The sequence below is a fragment of the Equus quagga genome, chromosome 19 (genome assembly GCF_021613505.1).
Source record: "Equus quagga isolate Etosha38 chromosome 19, UCLA_HA_Equagga_1.0, whole genome shotgun sequence".
In the NCBI taxonomy this organism is placed as follows: Eukaryota; Metazoa; Chordata; class Mammalia; order Perissodactyla; family Equidae; genus Equus; species Equus quagga.
The window spans coordinates 36223860-36249210 of NC_060285.1; the positions used below are offsets into that span (position 1 = coordinate 36223860).

Consider the following 25351-nt stretch of genomic DNA (forward strand, 5'->3'; position numbering starts at 1 on the left):
CAAAAGAAAGAAATCACAAATACTATCCACCTACTAGTCTCTAAGGCATGATAAATGAAAAGACTATTTCAGAAAAACAGCTATCATCATCCTGGTGTCCAGCAGTTAAATCAATAGTCACTCTTACCACAGTTTCAAAGATGAACCAAGCCAGAGAGAGCAATGCATACTCACAAATTATAAAGCATGTCGGCCATGTTGCTACGGTAGTACAAAGCATTTCTATAGGCGCTTTCAGCTTCAGAAATTTTGCTCTGACTCTTCAGAACATTTCCAAGGTTACCCCATGCTGCCAAGAAGAGAAAGAAGTATTCAGGCTGAGCGTCAACATAATTATACATGACATAATATCAGGCCACCAGGAAGTGCCACAGGGAGAGAAAACTTTCACAAAATATTTTTAAGAAGGAAAATTTATTTCCTCTTTACTCCAACATTTCATCAAACCAGGAGATTAAATACAAAGTCTAGAAAAAAGTTAAAGTAATTATTATGTCTCAAATCTGATATATATATACAGTTCATCAGAAGGCCAAGAACAACGTTATCTTAGGATCACCTACAAAGACTTCCCGCTCTTTCAAATTTCGGTAGGGGTCTTCGTGGCCGGAAATTATTGTATACTTACTGGACCAGCAACTATAAGAAATCTTCTTAAAATAAACAAAGATTCCATCAAATATGAAAAAACTGATAAATGACACGAAGAACTGGGGATAAAAAGCAAGATCACTATGTAAGATCAAAGCTATAAAGAGGCTTAATAGTCATCCGAAAATATCAGTAAGACACTATGCTTCTTTAAACAGTTAAGTTTATATGGTTTATTCAGACATAATGTTCTTTTATATCCTTCTTGCTAACAAATTCATTTGTGAGAAAATCAGTATCTCAGTATTTCCATATATAATGTTAAAAAAAAATCAGTATTTTCTGTATGCTCTTAATTTTTCACCCCAAATAATCATGATTTCTCAACATTAAAAAGAACAAAAGGCACACCATCAACAGCTGCCCATAAAGCATGGCTGTCAAGCAGACCTAGCCCTCAAACCTGGATGCGTCTCTTGCCTTCCTTCCTTCCCTAAGAGATAGGGTGTCAAGTCCTGAAACCAGAGACCATCTCAGCTAGAAGATGGGGATGAGAAGAAGGCTTCTATGGGTCAAGATATTTTTATTTCGGTAATGACTGACTGTATCTGAAGAATGAAAGGAGTTTTGAGGTATTAAATTTTTTTCTTTCTTTCTTTCTTTTTTTTTTTTTTTGCTGAGGAAGATTTGACCTAAGCTAACATCCATGCCAATCTTCCTCTATTTTTTAGTATGTGGGTCACCAGCACAGCATGGCCACTAACAGAGCAGCATAGGTCTGTGCCTGGGAACCAAACCCAGGCCACCGAAGAAGAGTGTGCTGAACTTAACCACTAGTCCACTGGGGCTGGCCCTTGAGGTGTCAACTTTTAATGTATAAAAATTTATAGGGGCCAGCCCCATGGCCGAGTGGTTAAGTTTTCATGCTTCGCTTGGGCAGCCTGGGGTTTCGCCAGTTTGGATCCTGGGCGTGGACCTAGCACCACTCATAAAGCAATGCTGAGGCAGCATCCCACATAGCAGAATTAGAAGGACCTACAACTGGAATATACAGCTATGTACTGGGGGGCTTTGGGAAGAAGGAGGAAAAAGAAAAAAAGATTGGCAACAGATATAAGCTCAGGGCCAGTCTTTAAAAAAAAAAAAAAAAACTATAGAATCTTTCAATCCCAGATTTGCCTATGTGCCCTATAATTCAACACTCTGTGCCTCAGTTTACTCATCTGTAATATGGGAAAAATAATTAGCATCTCATGTGTTTTGTGATGAGGATTAGTCAAGTTAATATATATAGGGTGTTTAAGACAGTGCCTGCCACACGGCAAACACTCAATAAATACTTGCCATTATCATTAATATTATTGTGGATGATGCTCTTTGCAATTTACCACATCAGGTATTACTTATAGAAGTAATATCAAATGTATTTTATGCCTTTATATTATCTATAGAGCATAATAATCTTTTATATTTGGGAAGTGACATTAGTAAATGAAAATATATTTAGATTGGAAACATTCCAGAAAAATGTACCCAAATGTTAATTTAAGCAGCAAGAAAACATCACTATAATGCTATCCATCTAACCCACAGTCCTAGAACTCAGATGCTGAAAGAAACATTATAGCAAGGAACTATTTTGCATATTTTAGGGCATGTTTTCAGAGTAACAGATGGACCTTTTTTTCCAGGTACTTATACCTCAACTAAATAACAAACTAACAAGTGTTTCTCTTATTAATCATCAACAGACATATAATCATGTCTAGAAGATATGTTTAGTCATTTGGGTGGTTGTTCATTTATTCATTGATAAATGTATTCATTTATTAAACAGATATTTGTTAAGTACCTATTTTGTGCCAGGAACTTTATTAGGGGCTGGGCACTTGGAATGGTACATAAATACACATTCCCACTTACTCAGAGTTTATGTTTGAAGTGGGAAGTGAAGTGGAGTGGGGAAGGGAGAAGCACACAATAGAATAAATGAATGAACTTCAGAAAGTAAGACATCTTAGAAACAAGGAAAATGGGTGACCTCTAAGGACTGAAAGACAAGGAGCTGGCCTTGCAGGGATCCCTGATCCCCGGTAAGGGGAATAAAATCAGAGTAAAGGAGCTAAGGTGGCTTCCACAGGGACAGGCAGCACAGGAGATGGTTTTTTCAAAGTGAGGTTACACTTTAGAAATTAAAAATCATCGCCAAGGCGGAATCACAATCCCCGATTTCAAAACATACTACAAAGCTACAGTGATCAAAACAGCATGGTACTGGTACAAAAACAGGTCCACTGATCAATGGAACAGAATTGAAAGCCCAGAGATAAAACCACACATCTATGGACAGCTAATCTTCGACAAAGGAGCAGAGGGCCTACAATGGAGAAAAGAAAGTCTCTTCAACAAATGGTGCTGGGAAAACTGGACAGCCACATGCAAAAGATTGAAAATTGACCATTCTTTTTCACCACACACCAAAATAAACTCAAAATGGATCAAAGACCTTAAGATTAGGCCTGAGACAATAAGTCTTTTGGAAGAGAATATAGGCAGTACACTCTTTGACATCAGTTTCAAAAGAATCTTTTCGGACACTGTAACTCCTCAGTTGAGGGAAACAATAGAAAGAATAAACAAATGGGACTTCCTCAGACTAAAGAGCTTCTTCAAGGCAAGGGAAAACAGGATTGAAACAAAAAAACAGCTCACTAATTGGGAAAAAATATTTACAAGCCACTTATCTGACAAAGGGTTAATCTCCATAATATACAAAGAACTCACACTGATTAGCAACAAAAAAAACAAACAACCCGATCAAAAAATGGGCAGAGGACATGAACAGACATTTCTCAAAAGAAGATATGAATATGTCCAATAGACACATGAAAAGATGTTCATCATCGCTAATCATCAGGGAAATGCAAATCAAAACTACACTAAGATATCACCTTACACCCGTTAGATTGGCAAAAACATCCAAAACCAAGAGTGACAAATGTTGGAGAGGATGTGGAGAAAAAGGAACCCTCATACACTGTTGGTGGGAATGCAAACTGGTACAGCCACTATGGAAAACAGTATGGAGATTTCTCAAAAAGTTAAAAATAGAAATACCCTATGACCCAGCCATCCCATTACTGGGTATCTATCCTAAGAACCTGATATCAGAAATCTCAAGAGTCCGTTGCACCCCTATGTTCATCGCAGCATTATTTACAATAGCCAAGACGTGGAACCAGCCTACATGCCCAGAAACTGATGATTGGATAAAGAAGATGTGGTATATATACACAATGGAATACTACTCAGCCATAAAAAAAGACAAAATTGGCCCATTCACAACAACGTGGATGGACCTCGAGGGTATTATGTTAAGCGAAATAAGCCAGTCAGAGAAAGACGAACTCTATATGACTCCACTCATAGGTGGAAGTTAGTATATTGATAAGGAGATCTGATTGGTGGTTACCAGGGAAAAGGGGGGATGGAGGGAGGGCACAGAGGGGGAAGTGGTGTACCCACAACATGACTAACAAAAATGTACAACTGAAATCTCACAAGGTTGTAATCTATCATAACATTAATAAAAAAAAAAAAAATCATTGCCAAGGTTATGTGCAGCAAAGCCACAATGTGATAGTAAGTTTCTTGGGTTTTGTCCAAATGGAAATCTTTCACATCTTTATGATTAAGTCATTGCCCTGGATGACTGGGAACAGAAAAAGAAAATTCCCCAATAAAGGATATTAATTGCTTATGGATGAGAGAGGGAGGAAGAAAGGAAGGGGGTTAGAAGGTGGGTCTTGATGTCCTGAACTCATCTGATAGTCACCACCAGGCTACTTTATTCTCCTACTGTAGATACACAGTCCTACAGAATACCAGCTTGGGACAAGGTTACTTTGAGATCATAATAAATACGCCAAAGCAAAATCACATCAAAATTCTACTAACCTTGAAAAAAGAAAAAGGCCACTGTACAACCCACAAAATAGCAAACATCCCCCCTCTTGCTAAATGAATGACTCCTTTACCTAGTTATAGAATTGTCCCCGTATCCAATCTAGGGGACACACCTGCTTCCTTAGACCCTTTCCCAAATCACCCAACCAAAGTCCAAATCCTCCGATAGGACATGTAATAAGATACCCCAGGATTCCCATGGTGCAGTGGTCTCTCAGTGCAAGGAGTAAGTAAGCCAACTTCTTTCCTACCAGTGTGCTCCCAGTGGTCTTTGGCTGAAAGGCACTGACATAGAGGATTTCGGCAAACTCAAATATGAAAAGAATTCCTTTTCAAAATCCCTTCTTCCTTGGATAATTGTTCTTCAATACAGTGTTTACCAAAATAGATTTTAGGTTTTTAAGGAAGAGCTGCCAAAACTAAGCCTAAAATTGCTATATACTTCTTTTTGGTGTGAAGACTGCTGTCACTATTTCCATACATTCAAATTTAAATATGGCTGATTTTTGCATTAATGCTACCAAAACTCAATGCTAACATAAAGATCACTTCTAAAAATACAAAGCTATCCTATAGAATAGACCTAAAATTAAAAATCTTATTAGTGGTCAATTAAATAGTAATTCTCTTCATAAAATCTGTTCATTTACCATGTTTCAATGATGAAACAAAAACTGAAAAAAAAAATCATTGTTGAATTGAAAACCATTTAAAATCTGACTTAGATATACGATAGTTTAAAGGAAAATATATTAAAGTGAACTATAAAAAGTACATCTTAAAAGCACTAATGTGATGATTTCACAGCTATATAATCAACCTATAGAATTAATCAGTGTAGCTATGGGTTAATTTTCTTTTTTTTTTTTTTAAACAATCTATTTATTTATTTTTTTGAGGAAGATTAGCCCTGAGCTAACTGCTGCTGCCAATCCTCCTCTTCTTGCTGAGGAAGACTGGCCCTGAGCTAACATCCATGCCCATCTTCCTCTACTTTATATGTGGGATGCCTGCCATAGCATGGCTTGCTGAGCGGTGCCATGTCCACACCCGGGATCCGAACCGGCGAACCCTGGGCCACCAAAGCAGAACGTGTGAACTTAACTGCTACGCCACTGGGCAAGCCCCTGGGTTAATTTTCTTATCTATTACTTGACAAATTGGATCACATTACCAAGTTAACTCTTTTATATCAGACTAATTTTTCAGTCTAGCTGGTCTTACTACTTGAAAGTGGCCAAATCAAAACTTGGAAAATAAGGAATATTGCAAGGCTCACGGATGGGACAATTTAACATTATAGAGATATCAATTCTCCCCAAATTAATCTTTAAATTCTACATAATTCCAATCAATATGTTAGCCTCCTTTATTAATGAAATCAGCAAATATTGACTAAGTCAAGGATAAAGCCTGACCAACAATCCCACTCCCAGAGAAATTCTCACCTAAGAGCACACGTCAGAGGGTGTTTAATGCAAGCCTCCAGTACTGGCTGACAGGGGGAAGGAAGACCTGTCCATCATGGGGTACCATGTAGGACATAATAAACTTTATGAATTATGATGTAGCAGTGAGGACCAACAAATTCCATGTAAACACTGCAACATGAATAGACCTTAAAAAGCCTACAAAGAATCAAAATATAGAACGCATTCTATGTCACAACACCAGTTATAAATATTAAAAATTCATTCTCCCCCAAAATATCACTACATATTCTACAAAGGTATGTTATAAATCTAAGATGCAAATCAAGTATGTGAGTGAAGTTGCCTATGGTGCAAAGAAAGAATGAAGTTAGGAATAGAGATAAAAAAGGAATAAATACATGAATAAAGAGGAAACTTGCAGGGAGCATCCTGAAAACTGGCCATGAGTCGAGGAATATAATTAATCTAACCCTGTGCAACTGGGTTCAGGGGAGAGAAGAAAAGAGAAACAGAAGAGAGAGGTGGAAAGGGAGAAAAGGAAAATTATGGTCACATCCCACATTCTTTTAAAATAGAGATGAGGTTATCCTATTTCCCACTTAAGGAATACAGGGTTTTAACGTTCACCGAGGTTTTCTTACACTAAGACAATTCGAAACAGATGTTTGGGATTATCTTCAAATTTTCACTTGGTAATTATACTTTGGACCAAGAGAACTTAAAGATCTTGTATTTTCATTAATATTTAATGTCATTTACATTTTTAGCCCATGCATTTTATTGATGCATTCATTTCATGCGGTGATTTTTAAAAGTACAGTTTTATTGGACTAAAATCCAGGAAATTCCTCCAAGAAATTGTGATGAAGCCTGAAAGAAATGTATCCATGTTTCTAAAGTCTGTATTTTAATAGACAGTGTGCACAGATGAGTCTAATTCACACTTTAAACTCTGGAGATAACATAATAAAGCACTTATTTGAAGATGAAAAAATGGAATTAGTTTATTATAAACTCTCAACATAATTTTTAAGTTTTTCCCAATAGTGTTTAAAAATATTCAGAGTACTCATTTTACGCCTGTTATTTTACAAAATGAATATTATAAGAGGCTGCTCTCTTTGGAAGGAACTACTGTCCCATCTCATGGCCTTACCTTGCCGTATTCATGAGCCTAGATAGAGGAAAAGAGGAGGAAAGGTGAAGGGAGAAGAGGAGATGGAGAATGAATAAGAAAATATGCTAATAAAAATAACAATAATGCTTTCATTTATTTAAAGCTCACTACATGCTTGACAGTGTCCAGAACTTATTTAACCTAATAAAAACCTTAGAAGTATATTACTGTACCCATTTCACTGATGAGAAAACTGAGGTTAACTCCCTAAGTGGCAAAGTGAATGACAAAGGAGATCCAGATCCGTCTTAGGCATGGGAATCTGTTTAGAGGTAAGGCTATCTTTCCTTCTCAATACTGAGTTTGAACACAAAGTAGAACGAGCATATTATAGTACTCAATGTTTTTCGTATTTAATTGATGAAATGGAGTATACTATGAAAACAAAATAAATTATCCAAATGAGTCATCCCCTCAGAACTGCTAGGGGCAAAAAACTCCAGAAACAACAAAATAAAGCTATCTGGTACCCATATTTCATAATGTATTTTCCATACCACAGAAAAATTAATGCCCAACAATATATTGTTTTACATTTCTTTGGGAATGTAATTTTAAATGTTACATTTTCCAGTTAACGCACTGGAAATAGAACACACTCTACCTGTGTAAACAAATGGTTGCTGCTCAAAGATGCTGGGGACTTTGGGACGTTTATCACGATCTAAGTGTCCTGAAGATGCCTTCCTTACACAGGACAGAGATTTCAAAAGCAGGTTTAACAAGGACAGGATTTATTTCCTAAGACTAAGCATATATGATGATTATATTAAGGGAAGGCAAACAGATGCTTCTAGATATCACTGGATAAGCTTTAGAAAATCTAATTTGTGAAGTTATTTTATTTTCAAAAAGAAAATGAAATTTTTCCGTTAAAAACAATCAGGAAGTGAAGAAGCAGAAATAACCCTTAAATCTCAAGGGCCCTTCACGCTGATATTCGACTACCTCTAAAAGGTATTCACTTACTAAGAAACTTGGCCTTAATTCACAACGAAAGCTCCTCTTGTACTTAGTCCACAAGCTGCTACCGCTGATTTTATGTTCTTTGAAAGGCACAAGAACAATTAAATATTTCTATCATGCTAAAGCTGTTTGAAAGAGAAAACCAAATGTGAGCTCCCTCTAGAAATGTTAAGAGATCTACAGCAAGAAATACCTCCGAAACCGTTTCAAAGCCTTCATTCAAATACACAGTCGTTCTAAGTTCATAGAGTAAATTCAAACTTACTCTAAAATAACTATTGCAATTTCACATCTCTTGATATATTTTACAAAATTAATGCAAGAAGATTTGAGCAATTTTTTCAAGGATATTTTTACTCTATATTAAAAGTTTGATGGGCTGGCCCAGCGGTGTAATGGTTGAGTTTGGCACACTCTGCTTCGGCAGCCTGGCTTCATGGGTTAGGATTCTGGGCACAGACCTACACCACTCATCCAGCCATGCTGTGGCGGTGTCCCACTGTCCCACACACAAAACAAAGGAAGATGGGCACAGACGTAGTTCAGGGCCACTTTTCCTCAAGTAAAAAAAAGAGGAAGACTGGCAACAGGTGTTAGCTCAGGGCCTTCCTCACCAAAAAAAAAAAAAAAAAAAAAAAGAAACTTTGAAGATATGCATATTCATTTATTATAAAGAAGTTAAAATAATTTTTCTGGTGATTTTGGAATACACTGGTCCTTGAAAAACTAGCTAATAAGATGAATGAATCTTTAACATTAATATTTAAATTTCAGCTACTTAACATTCAGGTCTATGTGAGCAATCATGCCTCAGGGTTATCATATCAGCATTTTCATTTCATTGGTGCACTGAACACAGCCACCGAAATCAGTGAGGATTCTCTCTCATTTTTAATTTCTACCTTCAGCTATAATTTATTTTGACCTTAGAACTTTTATATGTCTTTAGTCCCTATATCAAAACCTTGAGCTCTATGTAAAGATCTGGCAAAACTGAAAATATTTAACTGCATTAAATAAGGTGATAAATCCTAAATTTTGCTTCTTCCAATTCTGAGTTTACTTGTTTGAAGGCAGAATGCTACCCCGAAAAGGGTTAAAATTTGAAATCTTGCCAGTTATCTAAGCAAGACCAGCTGCAAAAGAAAATAAATACAGGAGTGTCTAACGTATCTGATAAGAGCTGTTCCTATTCAGATTATAGGCCTATTTTTAGGCTAAATTCTGTGTATATATTTTCTCTTTCAATCCTCATAACAAAGGAGATTATCACCCAGTTGATTCTAGATGAGGAAACTGCTCAGAGAAGTAAAATCTTTCAGAAGACACTTCAAAGCTAACAGAGGGAAACGTTGGGTCTGTCTGGGTCCAAAGCCATTGCTTTTAACCACTATGGAACAGTGCACTTTAGATATGTGCCAAAAATGATATCACCAAAGATATAATTTAAATAAACAGCATTTCAAAATATAAAGGTTGACTGTGTTAAACTTTCTAATCTCAGTGGAGAGGGAAAAAAGAAAATAAAGCAGAGGAAGGGTCGGGGGGAAGCAAGCAGCTGCATGAAACTGAAGATAAATGTGAATACACTGTTTTTTAACTAGAATGCTTTCACACTCCATCCATTAGTAAAGACTAGGGGTCAACATCTACAGCCTGGGCTTTTTACTAATTGTATGATAGCTCATATGACTCCAGGGAAATAAGAGCTCACATAATCGTACAAGAATTTATTTTTCCTAAAGTAATTATACCTTGGATTATTGCACAGAAGAACCTACTGTTAAACGGGTAAAAGAAAAAGACTTGTCTAGTTAAAATGTTAAGTGGAAAAATGGACATAATTTAAAGATCACGATTCATAAGATACCAGAAAACCATAATACATACACCATATACTTACATGTAATTCTAATTAATATAGCAATATTATAATATGCAATTATTTTTCTTGTCTGTCTATCTTTGGTTACTTCAAATGGACCTGAAACTAAATTTATTCCTAATAAGGGGAAAAAAGCATTACAAATTAAAAGATAAAATTTTGTATTCCAGTAGTATGTTAACCTTGTTTGTCTTGACAACAGTTACTAGTCACTATAACATCTATGCGCATATTGTGATATCCACATATACAATTCAGTGTAGGTTTTTTTGTTTTAATATATCTAAGGTTGTTCCTTAGCATTTTACCATCTTCAATCTCTACCATATTCCTGCCTTTGACTATGAGCCACCCCCACATCCATTGTCCAATGTCTACTACCGGTACCATTCATGGTCTGTGATGCTGGGCCTTACCTATTCCTGCCTTCAATCATTAATTTTTCATCCGTGCTCAGAATTTTCCCCATGGCCTCTCCAGCAAAACAAAACAAAAAATCTGCTCTATGTCCCTTTCTAACAACACTGTGTACTCTGCAAAGTTTCCGATTAACTAACCTACAGTACTCTATATTAAGATAGTTAATACCACTGCATTTACAAATATAACAATGAGACAACGGGGAAGAATTTGGAAGCATGTAAGCCTAGAGGCTCTCCTCAAATCTTACCGACAGACACTTTTTTGCCTATCACATTGTTGAAAGTAGTCAATGAAACACTTGGTGAATGTATAACTGGCTTGCCACAAATATGATGCTTTTTATATAACAGACACTCTGATTCAGTAAAGGCTTTTTAGAAATTCCTCCTATCTGGCTGATCTCTCAGCACATGAAGTTGTTCAACTGGTACCTTTAGATTGGCCGCAAATTCTAAAAAGTAGTTGAGTTACTTCTGATTTCATATCAGGAATGGAATTGTCCCAAAGAATCCCTTCCAACTTGCTTCTACCATAATTGGTATCATTTAAGACAGCTCTGAAAGATAAGAATCCTTAGAAAGGCCAAATTCTTGGACAACTATGGCAGTAGTTCCTTTTTTTTTTTTTTTTTTGAGGAAGATTAGCTCTGAGCTAACTACTGCCAATCCTCCTCTTTTGTGCTGAGGAAGACTGGCCCTGAGCTAACATCCATGTCTATCTTCCTCTACTTTATACATGGGACGCCTACCACAGCATGGCTTTTGCCAAGCAGTGCCATGTCCACACCTGGGGATCCGATCCGACGTGGCAAACCCCGGGCTGCCAAGAAGCAGATGTGCAAACTTAACTGCTGCGCCATTGGGCTGGTCCTATGGCAGGAGTTCTAAACAACCCCAGGGGAAAAAGAGAATCCATTGTTTTTATTTTTGAGGAAGATTAGCCCTAAGCTAACTACTGCCAATCCTCCTCTTTTTTGCTGAGGAAGACTGGCCCTGAGCTAACACACGTGCCCATCTTCCTCTGCTTTATATGTGGGATGCCTACCACAGCATGGCGTGCCAAACGGTGTCATGTCTGCACCCGGGATCCAAACCGGCGAACCTCAGGCCACCGAGAAGCAGACCGTGCGAACGTAACTGCTGCGCCACAGGGCCAGCCCCGAGAATGCATTTTTTTTAAATTCCCTCCTTTGTTCTTTTATAATCCACTCACATAATCTCCTTTTACCTCACAGTGAATCCTCTCATCATTTGATGGGCCCCTCCCTGCCATCATGGCCTCAGGTTAGGTTCCTATGTGTCACTAAAAGGAACTTTGATGTGAAAACATAAACAAAATATCCAAAACCGAAGTTTTAGTATTAGTCCTGTTACCAATTAGATCTGAGTACACTGAAGTGAATTACTTGACTCTTCAATTTCTTCTTAGCAACAGTAAAAGCAACAATTTAGTCAACCTGTAACGTGGGGCAAACCCTGGGCTAGGTGTGTGACACATACTCAGTACCACACAATGGCACTGCTGCACTACTATACAGATCAGCAACTTGAGGCTCAGAGAGGTTGTGCTAACACTGCGAGGATAAGGATAACAGCTATTGCAGGCCTGGGTGAGGATGGGTACTCACATCTACTTCACTGCAAAGTCTGCCCTCCACCACGCTGTCTCTCCTTAAGCATTCTGCTTCTCTCTTAGTTTCTCATCTGTGAAACAGGTATACAACGCTCGCCCAAGTTAAACCCCAGCCTCACTGAGATGATTAAATGAGATAATAGATGTATAAACTCTCTGACAAGTACATTATTAGGAAAAAAGAATGATATTTCATTAATAGATTATCATCCATGAAAAGCATCCCCAATCAGAGATGCACTTTTATAGTACATCTCCTGTATTCAGCATCTTTGGGCAGGCTATTCACTTTCATGGCCCAGCAAATCCAGGCCAACAAACACAAAACTCAAAGTAACATTAAATACTCTAGAAGCCAGTGTTAAGATAAGAAAAATAATGAAAATCCTAAAGATTATATTTTATTTTCTAAAAAAATAAAAAATCTTCTTCTAAGATAAAATATAGTACATCTCAGGGCCAGCCCCGTGGTGCAGCAGTTAAGTTTGCACGTTCCACTTTGGCAGCCCGGAGTTCACTGGTTCGGATCCCAGGTACAGAACTATGCACCACTTATCAAGCCATGCTGTGGCAGGTGTCCCACATATAAAATTGAGTAAGATGGGCACGGATGTTAGCTCAGGGCCAGTCTTCCTCAGAAAAAAGAGGAGGATTGGCAGCGGATGTTAGCACAGGGCTAATCTTCCTAATAAAAAGGAAATATATATATATATATATGGTACATCTCAAATATCGTACATCAGGACACTATGTTATACCCTATATTAACTTCAGTATATTAATTTTTGACAATCGCTCTTATTAACTCAGCAGCAAGTGTCAAACATGGCAAAAGTAGAGTTAATATTAGAGAAAATAAGATTTAAAAAAGAAGAAATGGGGGCCGGCCTGGTGGCATAGCGGTTAAGCGCACATGTTCCGCTTCAGTGGCCCGGGGTTCTCCAGTTTGGATCCGGTGCGGACATGGCACCAAGTGTCAAGCCATGACGTGGTAGGCGTCCCACATATAAAGTAGAGGAAGATGGGCACGGATGTTAGCTCAGGGCCAGTCTTCCTCAGAAAAAAGAGGAGGATTGGCAGATGCTAGTTCAGGGCTAATCTTCCTCAGAAAAAAATAAAATAAAGTAAATAAATAAATAAAAATAAAAAAGAAGAAATGGTCAGTAAAAACACAAATTTAAGGAATAAAATATTTATGTGAGTAAAAAATATGTATGTATGCTAATGAGAATAAAAGAGCAATTATCTCAAATAACTATAAAATTTCTAAAACTAAATATCAATTACCTTTGCTATATGCATAAATCTTGGGCAACTATGATTTTAGAGTATTTTCTTCTGTACTTTCAGCTATTAACAACAGAAAAGAGGGAAGTTCATTTTCTTGGTCTTTTTGCTACTACAGATTTTCTTGAAAGGCTGTGCAGCCAAATACTTGAGTTTGAAGCATTTTTGCATCACTTGAAAAACTTGATATTGAAACAAAGAATGCTGTTACTTATTTAACAATCTTAAGTGTACAACTCAGAAGGTTCTACTTCCAAACAGCAAAAGGAAGCTAGTACATAGATGGGTAAAATAAACAGGAAGAATCAGAAAGTTCAACGTGCTAAAATGATATTATCACACCACTTGAGTAGTTACCAGAAGGAGCAGGCCTGACTCATTCTCCTGAAGCTCTAATCTTTTTCTTTTTTTTCCCCAAAGATTGGCCCTGAGCTAACATCTGTTGCCAATCTTCCTTCTTTTTCTTCTTCTCCCCAAAGCCCCCCAGTACAGAGTTGCACATTCTAGTTGTGAGTGCCTCTGGTTGTGCTCTGTGGGACCCCACCTCAGCACGGCGTGATGAGCGGTGCCATGTCCACACCCAAGATCTGAACCAGTGAAGCCCTGGGCCGCCGAAGCAGAGCGCATGAACTTACTCGGCCACGGGGTCAGCCAGGAGAAGCTCCAATCTTAACTACACTAGATCCCAACAAGGAATTCTCAGAGGCTATTAAAGATCTTTTGCACCAAACACATCCACTGGACACCTGTTAGTGATTAACGAATATTACCAACTAGAAATTGTGACTAGATATGTGGTTTTAGAGGAACATATCCATATATTCCATCTATGAGTTCTAAGAAATGTTGACATTCAGACTATTTACATGTCAGGTTGATTTAAACCCATAGGGAAGCTGTATTTTCCTATCAAATAATCACAATTGGGGCTAGGATACACTTCCTTAAGCCTAAACTTTTAACTTAAAACCTCAAAAGTCAATATCTCCTCCAGGCTCAATTTGGGAATGAGCTGAGAACCAACAGTCACAAACAAAGCATAGCAGACCTCTGAGCAAGGCTCCACATAGCCTCTTGCTTCCAGAATGGCACCACAGAGCAGGGAGGTATGGCGCAAGTAGGACTTCAATGATGGTTAACCCCTGCCCTCAAAAAATATCTCAAAATCATTGTTCGAAAGGTTAACAGCAAAAGAGACTTTAAAATCCCGTGCCATTGCTTCCAAATAATAGAATTTCAAGAGCCAAAGTAATTTCAAATATATCACTGTGATTGGAGGTAAGAAAAGCAGAATACATAGATTTGTACAATATCATTAATTAATATGCTTATGTTTTCATTACATAAGCCCAGGAACTCAATTCTACTTTAAAATTGTTTTCAACACTCACATGAATATGGACAACACCATTCAATCTTCCCCACTACAAGGAACATGACTTGAAGCCATTCAGATTATTCTAGAACAGAGTAAGTAGAGAAATGAGGTATTCTATACTAGTATTGCAAACTACTAAAGTTTATCTGTAAAATTCAAAGTAAGCCACTTTACTGATAAAGTAAAACTAGGTAATATATATCTCAAAATATCTTAGACCTTTTGGTCTTTGCTGCTAGCCTCATGATATATAATTTGAAAAATTTACTCTCTTCCCAAGGAAAGAGAAGAGAAGAAAAAGTGTTTACCGCATTTCTTTCTTATACAAACTCCCAGTTTCTGGATCTACAGAGCCCCAGACATCATAAGACTGTTAAGTTTCCTCTGCCATCCAGGGAAAGAACTTCACTAAAAAAAAAAGTATGTTGACACCTCAGCAATCTGTTCTTGTCAAGATTTGACTCTCAGCTGCTGTATTGCATATCTAATCCAGTCCCTTCTTTCTACACTTATAATTCCTAGAGAGAAAGTTTTCCTAATTAAAATGTATGCATACACTACTTCCAAAAAAGTTATTAATGTTGAAACTTTAATATAATATCCCATGGTGTTTTACGTAAAGGAATTGAATTATGCTGTTTAAGATGACTGAATGAATGTCCAGAGTGGCAGCTAGTATTACTGGGAACGGGAATCCTAAACAAGAGATACAATATAGCCCCTAACATAGTTCTACCCTCAAGAAGTTTTGTTGTTTTTTTAATTTGTTTCTCTCTATTATTTGATCAAATTGGATTAAGGTTTCTTACTTGGAAAACAATATTATCATTTTTTAAATCTAAATTTTTTAAATGTTTGATCCTTATTTACTTTTTAGTAAGTACATAATATGTATGTGTCTGCTAGATCCCCCTGGATGGGAAAAAAAAAAAAATCCATATTTTTAAATTACAAACAAATTTAACACTAATATGCAAAGCTAAAAAGATGAGATTTCTAATTTAACACCCATATGCATAAAAATAGGGTTCACACTCTGTTTTAGCCATCTTCCCAAAGGGTTATACATAAATGGTCTTCTACAGCCAACCCTTTTTCCATAATTCTATGACTTGGAACATCTTAGATTTTTCCATAATCCCTTGAGACTTAACTGGAATTTTCTTTTAAATTCATGACCACCAGAAGTAGGTGTGGATAATAAGGGTAAAACTAAAAAACATGTTGTGTTTGTCTTCTTGAAAATCTGCTATATCTATGACATTATTGGTAATTTTACACAACAGCAGGAAACAAACATATTTAACCCTTTTGTGTTTTATAAGGGTCAAATATCTGTAATGTGATTTTGTATAAGATAATGCTCTAATACGCTTTTTAGGTTATTTATGCAGCTTAGTTCTCTTTCGTCGAAAGAGAATTTAAAACTTCAAAATTATCAGCTATGTCTTAAACAATTCTAGTCTCAAATATAACTTCTAACATAGCTAAGCATTCCTTAACAGATGCCAGATTTGAAGGTATTTCGTAGGTTTCCCTTTCTGGTAGTATGGGGAAACTCAATGCCCAGAGCTTCCTTCCTTGTACGGAACACATAAAAATGCTAGATAAAAAATATTTGTTGATGAATGTATTAATTGGTGGGAAAGTAAGGAGAATCCTCAAGTCTGGAAACTGCTTGGAAGCAGGAATCTAGAAAGGTAAACGAGCTCTGAAGATGGTATTCACCCTGCGTTATCTGTGGAATTCTGAGGAACCACGGCCCAGGCTTTAACTGGCTTCACAGATGATATCCCATTGCAGAAGCCACATAAACTCAAGCCCTCTGACACTGAGTAGACGAACTAGAAACTGTCAAACAAACAGAGAAAAAAACTCAGAGAAAGAGAAGATGGGTGCATTGTCTGTCAAACATATCTGGGTGAACAGAAAAAAGAATAAAAAATTCCCTGGGAATTCCTCCTATGCATAAATCTACCTTCACAGAATTTGGGGCAACACGATGCTCGTTGCCCAAAGAATCTCAAAGCAAAAATATATTTCAAACTACGGTTGCAATCGAGATTTCAAGAAAGATACTGTGAGAATATTACATATAGCTTTGTACAAATAAATTTGAAACTCAAGCTAAATTGAACAAAATCCAGAAAAAAAGTACAAAATTGATCCAAAAGTAAATCTGAATGTTTCCAAAATCATGAAATTAAATCAATAGAAAAAAAGTATATCAACTCATAAACAAATCATCAAACTGAGAGTTTTATAGATAAATTCTACCAAATATAGAAGAAAAAGGTAACTCTAATTTTATATAAAACCTTTCAGGAAACAAAAAAGATGTAATATTCCCAAACTGATTCTGTAAGGTTAATTGATTCTAAAACCAGAATATGACACCACAAGATTGGAACTGCCAATCTCACTCAATAAAAGGGGTGAAAACAACTTTAGAAGAATATAAAAACCATAATGCATCATAAGTAATTCCTGGGTTTATTCCAGGAATGCAAAGTAGATTCAACATTAAAAAAAATCTATTAATATAAATCATCAAATTAACAGATTGAGTAGGGGAAAAGCCATATCATTATCAGTACTAATTCATAAAAAGAAATCAAACTAGAAATAAGAGGAAAACCCTACTGATAAGTTACCTACAGAAAAACCCATAAAATGTACATAAGTAACGGTGAAATATTACAAAAATTCTTATTTAAACAAGAATGAGACAAAAAACCTGTTGCTATCAGTTCTGTTTAACATTGTAATGGAGGTTCTAGCATAGAATAAGAGAAAACAAATGAATTGAAAGAAAAAAAATTGTGAAATACAGGTAATATTTTTTCCTAAGCTACAAAACGGGTATTTGTTTTAATATTATTCTCTAAACAGTACAAATACGATGTATGTGCATATATATATTTCTCAATGAATGATATATTTCATACATATTTAATAAAAGAAAAGAAACGTCAGAGAATTTTAAGAATCAAATATGAAAACTAATATGGAAATCAGAATAATTTTAACTTCATCCTTATTTTAATCATATGCTAGTTTCAATTCCTGTGAATACAACCACTAGTAAATATATTCAATCTAAAGCAACACTAACTTTAGGTTTGAGGGTTTTCAAAAGCCCCTAAAGATTCTGAAAGTTTTGTTATGGATAATCTCAAAGTCAGGGTCAGCAGTATGTCACCTGCTTCATAGATAAATACACCACAGGACCATTTTCATTTAGTCTGTTGTGCTCTGGTTTCTTTCTCCCCACAACTGTACTTGTAGTCACTAGAGCAGGAACAAAGGACAAGATTTATGTGCCACTCCATTCTTAGAGGCAAGGAAACGATATGCTTTTGAACTTCTGTGACCACTCCATCCCAACTGAAAAACAACCCTAGTTGATTTCTTAGAGAATCACGTTTAAAAGGGGCCTTAATTTAACAATTTAGCATATTTACTTTTTAAAATACCTTAGTCTCACTGAGCCAATGAGACAAATTCATTTTATTCTCGTCAGCCCTATTATTTTATATTTCTTTTTTCTACTCAAAAGAGAAGCGATGAACTGAGAAGCAGCAACACAGAACGTCCTTCCGCTATGAAACCCGATTCAACTTTGTATCATTTTTCTCTCAGAACAGCCTTTGCTAGTACATCAGCTAGCTCTCTCCTACCACATCCCTCTGTTAAAATGAAATCTGTATTTTACAGCTTTTTACCTCAGGCCAGCCAGTCTTAATAAAATACTATGCCAGTTTCCCTTCCTGACTTAACAGATAAATTTATTTTTTTACAAAGATCTGAACCTCTTTGGAAAAATTTTCATCTTACTGTAGAAAGAACAAGACAAATTACCTAAGAAAGACAATAAAACTTACTACACAATTTCAAAGCTAGCTGGTTAACTGCAATTCACCACAGTTAAAGAAGACGCTCCATTAGAGGAGAACAAAAACTGAGACCACAGAATCCAAGATGAATTAGTCAAGCTTCACATGGCTTAGAGGTTTAGATTTCACTTCAATTATGAGTTGTTTCCTACATAAAATGATATCCCTTCAACATACTTGTTTCTTGAAATCGAAAACTATGTGAAGCTGAAATGGAAGTATCAATTTTATGGAAATCCAGGAAGAAGAACTGTCAAACATTGCATGGCTGAAACAACTATTTTGTCTCTGTTCTTCTGTATCTTAATGGGCAGTATTCCGTCATTTGCATAAGGAGGGGTTGAATATAGAACCCTTGGGCCATCACCTTTAGATTTTCAAATATGGGCATCATTACATATACATTTTTATATCTATTATCTCAGATATTTACATTAGAAACAGGCATCACTAAAATAAACTTTAGCTTGTTAACGAATTTTCCTTGGATTAACCCTGCTTAATTGTCCCTAATTGTTTTTTAAGAAATTGTTTTCAAACAATGAAAAATCATAGTCACATGTTTTTTAAAGCAAAATTATATAGAGTTAATAAACCAACCATTCTAAAGAATCACTTGTTTTTTAATGTATGGCTTAAAATAATTTAAATGCCCTTCATATACCAGCTATGCTGACTGCACACTGTCACTCTTTTTTGTGTGTGTGTGCTCATTCATCTACTTATAATAACTTTGCTAGTCTGTGCTTATGACCTTAATTAATAAAAAGATCAGCAAGCAGTTGGTTTTAGGGAAGACTGACGATGAGTTGGAGATGCTAGTAAATCACCCAGGTGGAGAAGTTCCACATAGATATGAAGTCACGAGGAAAATAACTTAGAAAGTCAATGACACATTTATTGACCGAATACTTTATACCAGGTGGTGTTCTAGATTCCATACAGGAAGGAAAATAAATGCAATTTTTGGGCAGAACCTTGAAGAATGAATCAATTTAGGGAGGAGACAAAACTGTAGAAGAGACATCTGTGGAAAATGACAGAGTCAAATTGTGCAGAGCCTTGAAAGCCATAGTACCAGAGATGAATGGTGCCAAATCCTACAAAGAGCCAAGGACGCAGGGATTTAGATGAGGCTGGAGGCCAAGAAGAAGGGTGATCATACATTTAACCACTTTGTAATAAATTAAGAAATGCTCTTTTCAAGCAAATACTAATCAACATGGCTTAGAAAATATGTTGTTTTAAACATACACAAAAAAACACTTTCAAATATTATGTACTGCTCATTAAAGCAGTCGTCAGGGAAAATTTCCTCTTTCCTAAGCACAAAAATGCAGAGTCATTGTGAAATCAGCAAACTACCGTAATCTTCTATATCTACTATTTTCCTGACATTATCAACCACATAATGAGACAGGACTTGTGGTTTACACAGTCCAAATCAGCTATCATTTCTCCACTATCCAGATTTAAAGCATAAATTAGCAGCACAGTCACTATGACAGGCTTTGCCCATCATCATTTGCATGCAATCAGTTAATGAGTGGCAGCTGTCTAGAGGACCCGTTACTGAAGGCAGCAGCTTTAATGTATAATGCTCCATGAGGCTTAAAATCATACTCTGTTAAAGCACACAGTAGACTAAAGTACTCCAAAATTTGCAAAGGCTTTCAAAGAAGGAGAAAAAACCTAACTCGAGGAAATAACTGTAATCTCAGACAACCTTACGAAAGACTGACTTAAAGTGTTTCTAATCTTTTGCTAGGCTCCAATAACATAACAGACTAAGAAAAATCGGCCTTAAGGAAGATTACTACCAGTTTCATAATTGCTAAGGAAGTAACTGTAGCCAGAATTAATATTAGCGTGTTATAGATGGAAAAAATAAGGAACCTGGATTTGAAGAGCTTTGCCTTGTATCAAATGGAAGCATATGTCACAGAAGGTGGTCATGGAATTCAAAATGAACTCCACTCCCAATTCAATCCCTCTTCCTATAATATAAGCATGCCTCGGTACCTGGTATATCAGCAGCATAATGTTTTTCACACTTTTGCCTTCTTTAATACATATATATCTTATCTCAACAGACTATAAACTCTCTAAGGAGAAGAATTATAGCTTTAACATTTACTACTCAATGTATTCATTACTGAATGCCTTCTCTCTACCAGACATTGTCCTAGTTGCCACATATATGGCATTAAAAAGGGCAAAAATCCCTGCCTGCTTGTGTCATATATTCTAGTGTATGCTGATAACACATTCAGACAACAAACACATAAACATGAAAATACAGTATGTCGAATAGTAAGTGTTATGAGAAAAACAAAGCATGGAAAGAGGATCGAGAATGCTGGATAAAGCAGAGAGGTAGCTGCAATTTTTTAAAGGGTAGCCAATTTTTCATAAAGCACCTAAAAGATACGGCAACATTTGACCAAAGACCTGAAGGAGGTGAGGGAGACGGAGGTGAGAATATCCCGGGAAATACACTCCACAAAGAAGCAAGGATGAGAGCAAAAGCTCTGAGGCAGGAGCTTACATGGCATAGAGGAGACCCGTCAAAGGGGGCAGGAGGCCTGGAGCGGAGTAAGTGAAGGGAAGGCTGGTAGAAGCACAGAGTGGAGGCCGTGACTGCGTGCTCTGACTTTGAGAGAAATGGGAGCCAGTGGAGGAGGACCAGGGGCAGTGAATGCCATCCTCTGGCCTGTGCTTCCAAAGGGTCATTAGAGCTGCCAGTTAAATGTAGACTCTAAGGATGTAAAAATGAAAGCAGACGTACAGCACAGACATGTAAAGAGCTTGGAAGTTGTCACTGCCATTCTTACAAGAAAAAGCTAAACAAACTGAAAAATCAATGACTTCTCTTGGAACCATCAGTGAACTGAGGTTGCAGGGCAAAACATCACCTGGAGAGACAGGCAGATCCCGAGTCACAGCAGAGATTGGATTAGCTGGAGCAGAAGCTGTGGAGACTGAAACTGATGGGGACAATTACCTGGCAATTGTGAGGAGCTCCTGGAGGCTGAATGTGGACTAGCTTAATTAAGGGTGAGAAAGTCCTGATGGCCTCTAACCCTTTGTGGGTTTTGCCTCCAGGGACCCCACAAGTTTCTCACAGTGAAGAGCTAAGAAAGATGCCTTGCTGGCTTTGCAGAAGGAAGGGAAAAATAATCCTTTTGAAATAGGCCTTGATCCTTCTCCATAACAAAGGTCTACTCGCCAGGAGAACTACCTTAGCAAAGCCTTGTCCCAGAGCTGTGGGGAACGGGCATTCCTCTCCCTCCAGCCCCCTCTAGCCTTCCTGTCTGACCTGGAAGGGGAGGTAGGGGAAGCTAAGAAACACTCAAGAAGGTCACAGCCCAGAGACACTAGGATTTAATCAGAAAATAATAGACCACTTCCCCTCCCCCACATTTTACCAACACACCAACAAGGCTCTGGGATAATAACAGTGGATCACAGCGGAAGGAGATACAAAACAGACTCTGCGTGCTCATAGGATCCCAAAGACAACATGGGGAGGCCAGAACAAGGACACAGGCATACAGGAAGCCTCTGGTACCTACAGTAACAGCAAACATTAAACCTAGTCCATTCCTAGACAGATTAACATTAAACCTACACTAAGCCTATTCATCTTAGTGCCTAGTACCTGATACATCAGGTCTGACTTTCAACACAACATTACAAGGTATGCCAAAAGGCAAGAAAAGAAGAGCAGGGAGATCAAGTAAGGGGCGTTTAGTAATATAATCCGATGAACGATGATGGTGGCTTGGGTCGTGGTGGCAGCAGTAGAGGTGGTAAAAAGTGTTGGAGTTCTGGATATATTTTTGAAGACAGAGCAGAGAAGATCTGCTGATGAAATGCATGTAGGATGTGAAAGAAAAAGAAGAGGTATGGATGACTCCAAAGAGTTAGTCAGAGCTGCTGGGAAGACAGAGTTGCCATCAACTGAGATGTAAAGGCTATAAGTAAAGCATTGGCTGGGGTGCGGGTGATGATGAGGGGTCCAGGAATTCAATTTTTCATGTCTCGGAGGACTTATAATACTGGTCAGTCATGTATCCATTCAACTAATAAAATCTGGAATACCTAAATACTATAGCACTTCTTAAATACTGGGAAGGAGACATGGAAATGTCACAGACTAGTTGCCCCAAGGAATTCAAGAGTGGGTTTGGAAGCTTTTCACTGTTGTCCCAAATTGGTTTTTGCCCTTTGTTATGTTAAGGAGAGGCAACAATCACCCACCTGAACTAGACCAAGACTCACCACATGAGTGACATGACCTTTGCCTTCTTTTTAATGCTAAGATCGCTCCAGGAGGAGCTTAGGCCTCATTACCTCAACCTGCAGTGTATGTGGAAGCATGTTTTCCAACTGAGCCTGTGCGAGCAAATACCCACGGCTCCCTTTTGAATATTCATCCCCCATCTGAAATAAATGTCCCTGCTTCTCCTTGTCTGGGGACACCATGACTCTGGAAATGATTCCTCATGGTCTCCTATTTGCTGCAAATATACCTTAATTTGTGAGACAACTACTTCTGGTGAAGAGTCTGATTTAACTCTCCATGAGGGAACCCACTTCAGTTTCGATAAAAGAAACATATCAAAAATCAAGGAAATGCTTAATAACTAGTTTTACTGAGGGAATGGATGCATGAAGAATTGATCAAGCATTTTCACCATGTCACCAAAATAACAATCAAAATCAGAATCATAACTGTCAACAGTATAGTAGCTAAAGCTGGAAAATATCTAGGAGTTTATAAAATGCTTTCACCTACTCTGGAACAGAGACTGCTACCTATACTCTAGCATCTGAGAGTCTGCCCTCCCCTTCTTCAAGAGTAATAAAATTTGGCTGGGTACTTGGCTTTCCAGAATAAAGACAACATTTCCCAGCCTTCCTTGCAGCTAGGTGTGGCCAATAGTCTGTGAGCCGACACGGTGTGTGCAATTTCTGTGATATGTTCTTAAAGAAAATGGGAACACCCACCACTTGCCCTTTCTCTTTGTCTTCCTGTAGCTGAAGTGCTGATGTGATAATGAGCCATCTTGGACCACATGGACAGGGTGACACTACTAAGATGGCAAGGGAACAAAAGAGAAGGAGCACAGATCTTGAAAACCCATGGCGCCATCTTATCAGCTCTGGGCTGCACATACTTAGGCTGTCGCATGAAAGAATAAAGCTCTATCTTATTTAAGCCACTGGTATCTTGGTTCTTTGTTACAGTAGTTTAACCTGAAATTTAACCAATAAATTTAATAAATCCTCAGAACAACCCTGTGATGAAATTAATATGCTGCATTTTTTCTTTTAATTCCTTACCATGTATCTGTTTTAAACGACAGGAAAATAACCTGGCAACATAACCTTGTTTTATATACTCATATCTACCAGTGAAGAAAAACTAGCTGAAAAGCATTCTGTGAGAACTGATTTCAACAATTTTTACAGCCAGATTTGTGTTCTGGCTTTCAATAAACTGTGCAGCATTCACTACCTACAAAAGTCACATAGTAAAGATTTCTCCATGAGAGTTGAGGAATTCTATGCTATGCAGTAGCTAATTTTAATGTTTCTACTCGCATTAAAATCCTTGTAATCTATTAAGCATTATAAATATCAACAATTAGTTCCTTGGCTTAAAGAAATGTGTAGCTGCTCACTGAACTCTTGACTTAACTGGTAATCAGATAAGGATGCCAGAATTGCTTCTGGGATGTCTAGATCTTTGCATGTCTATTCTGATTTGTATCAGCAGGCCACTCCATACATTTGGAACAGTTTTACACTTTCATTATTTGAATACTGATACAGAATTGTAGAGAAAAAATAGGAAAAGCCCAGTTCAAATGCCATGCAAGCAACGATAATTTAAAAGATAAATAACTAAAAGATGGCTTATGAAGAACAAGACTATTTGGCACCATTTACTATGATATATTTCTGCACTTAAAATGTACCTTGTTTTCATTCAATTGCCCTCTAGCTTCCACCACCATTTCATTGCCTAACCCAGAGAAATCACTGTAACAGCTTTTGACCATTTATGCTTTAAAGGAGACAACTTTCTACTCTGGCTATAGATTCTGAGATTTGCTAAAATAATTTTCTAAACCAAAAACAATCACGAAAAGTATGATCAATCTTCTCACTGTAGAGTGAGACGTTTATTTCCCTAAGGGACTCACGAACTCTTAAATAAGAATGTGCTAACTGCTTGGCAACACTCAGATTATTTAGGCTCTGCAGAGCTAAGGGTGTCTCACACCGGCATGCACCCACACTGACACCTAGAGACACAGTTCCAAGATTCAGACATAGCCTTACTTCCAAATATTTTAAAGATGTCAGTGTAAGTCTCATGGTATTTCCTCAGGCAGTGCTTGGAAAACAGAAGAGCTATAGAATACTTAAGTGGGATAACCTGACTTTTATTACATGATGAAAAAGATGATGTCCATATCAGAAGTTTAAAATGCGGAAACCAAGCATTTTTCTAAATTCTTATGATAATCAATATTTTTAGACAACAGGAGGTCTAATTCCCCTGGACAAATGTAGTCAGGAACATAGAAAAATACTTCCCTATTCCAAATATGGAATGTTAGTTGTGTCTCTAAATAAGTGTAAGGCTCACCTCTTAAAAAAATAAAAAGAGAGGCTGGCCTGGTGGCGCAGCAGTTAAGTTCA

The 25351-nt window shown here is 37.3% G+C and overlaps 1 protein-coding gene across 2 annotated transcripts in view; it reads right to left on the reverse strand.

Moving 5' to 3' along the window:
* Positions 1–25351, reverse strand: part of TMTC2 (transmembrane O-mannosyltransferase targeting cadherins 2) — a 388282-nt gene that overhangs the window by 176100 nt on the left and 186831 nt on the right. For both annotated transcript variants that reach the window (XM_046646810.1, XM_046646811.1), the window contains exon 4: positions 175–289. In XM_046646810.1, the coding sequence (XP_046502766.1) occupies positions 175–289 (115 nt within the window). The remainder of the gene's footprint in view (positions 1–174; positions 290–25351) is intronic.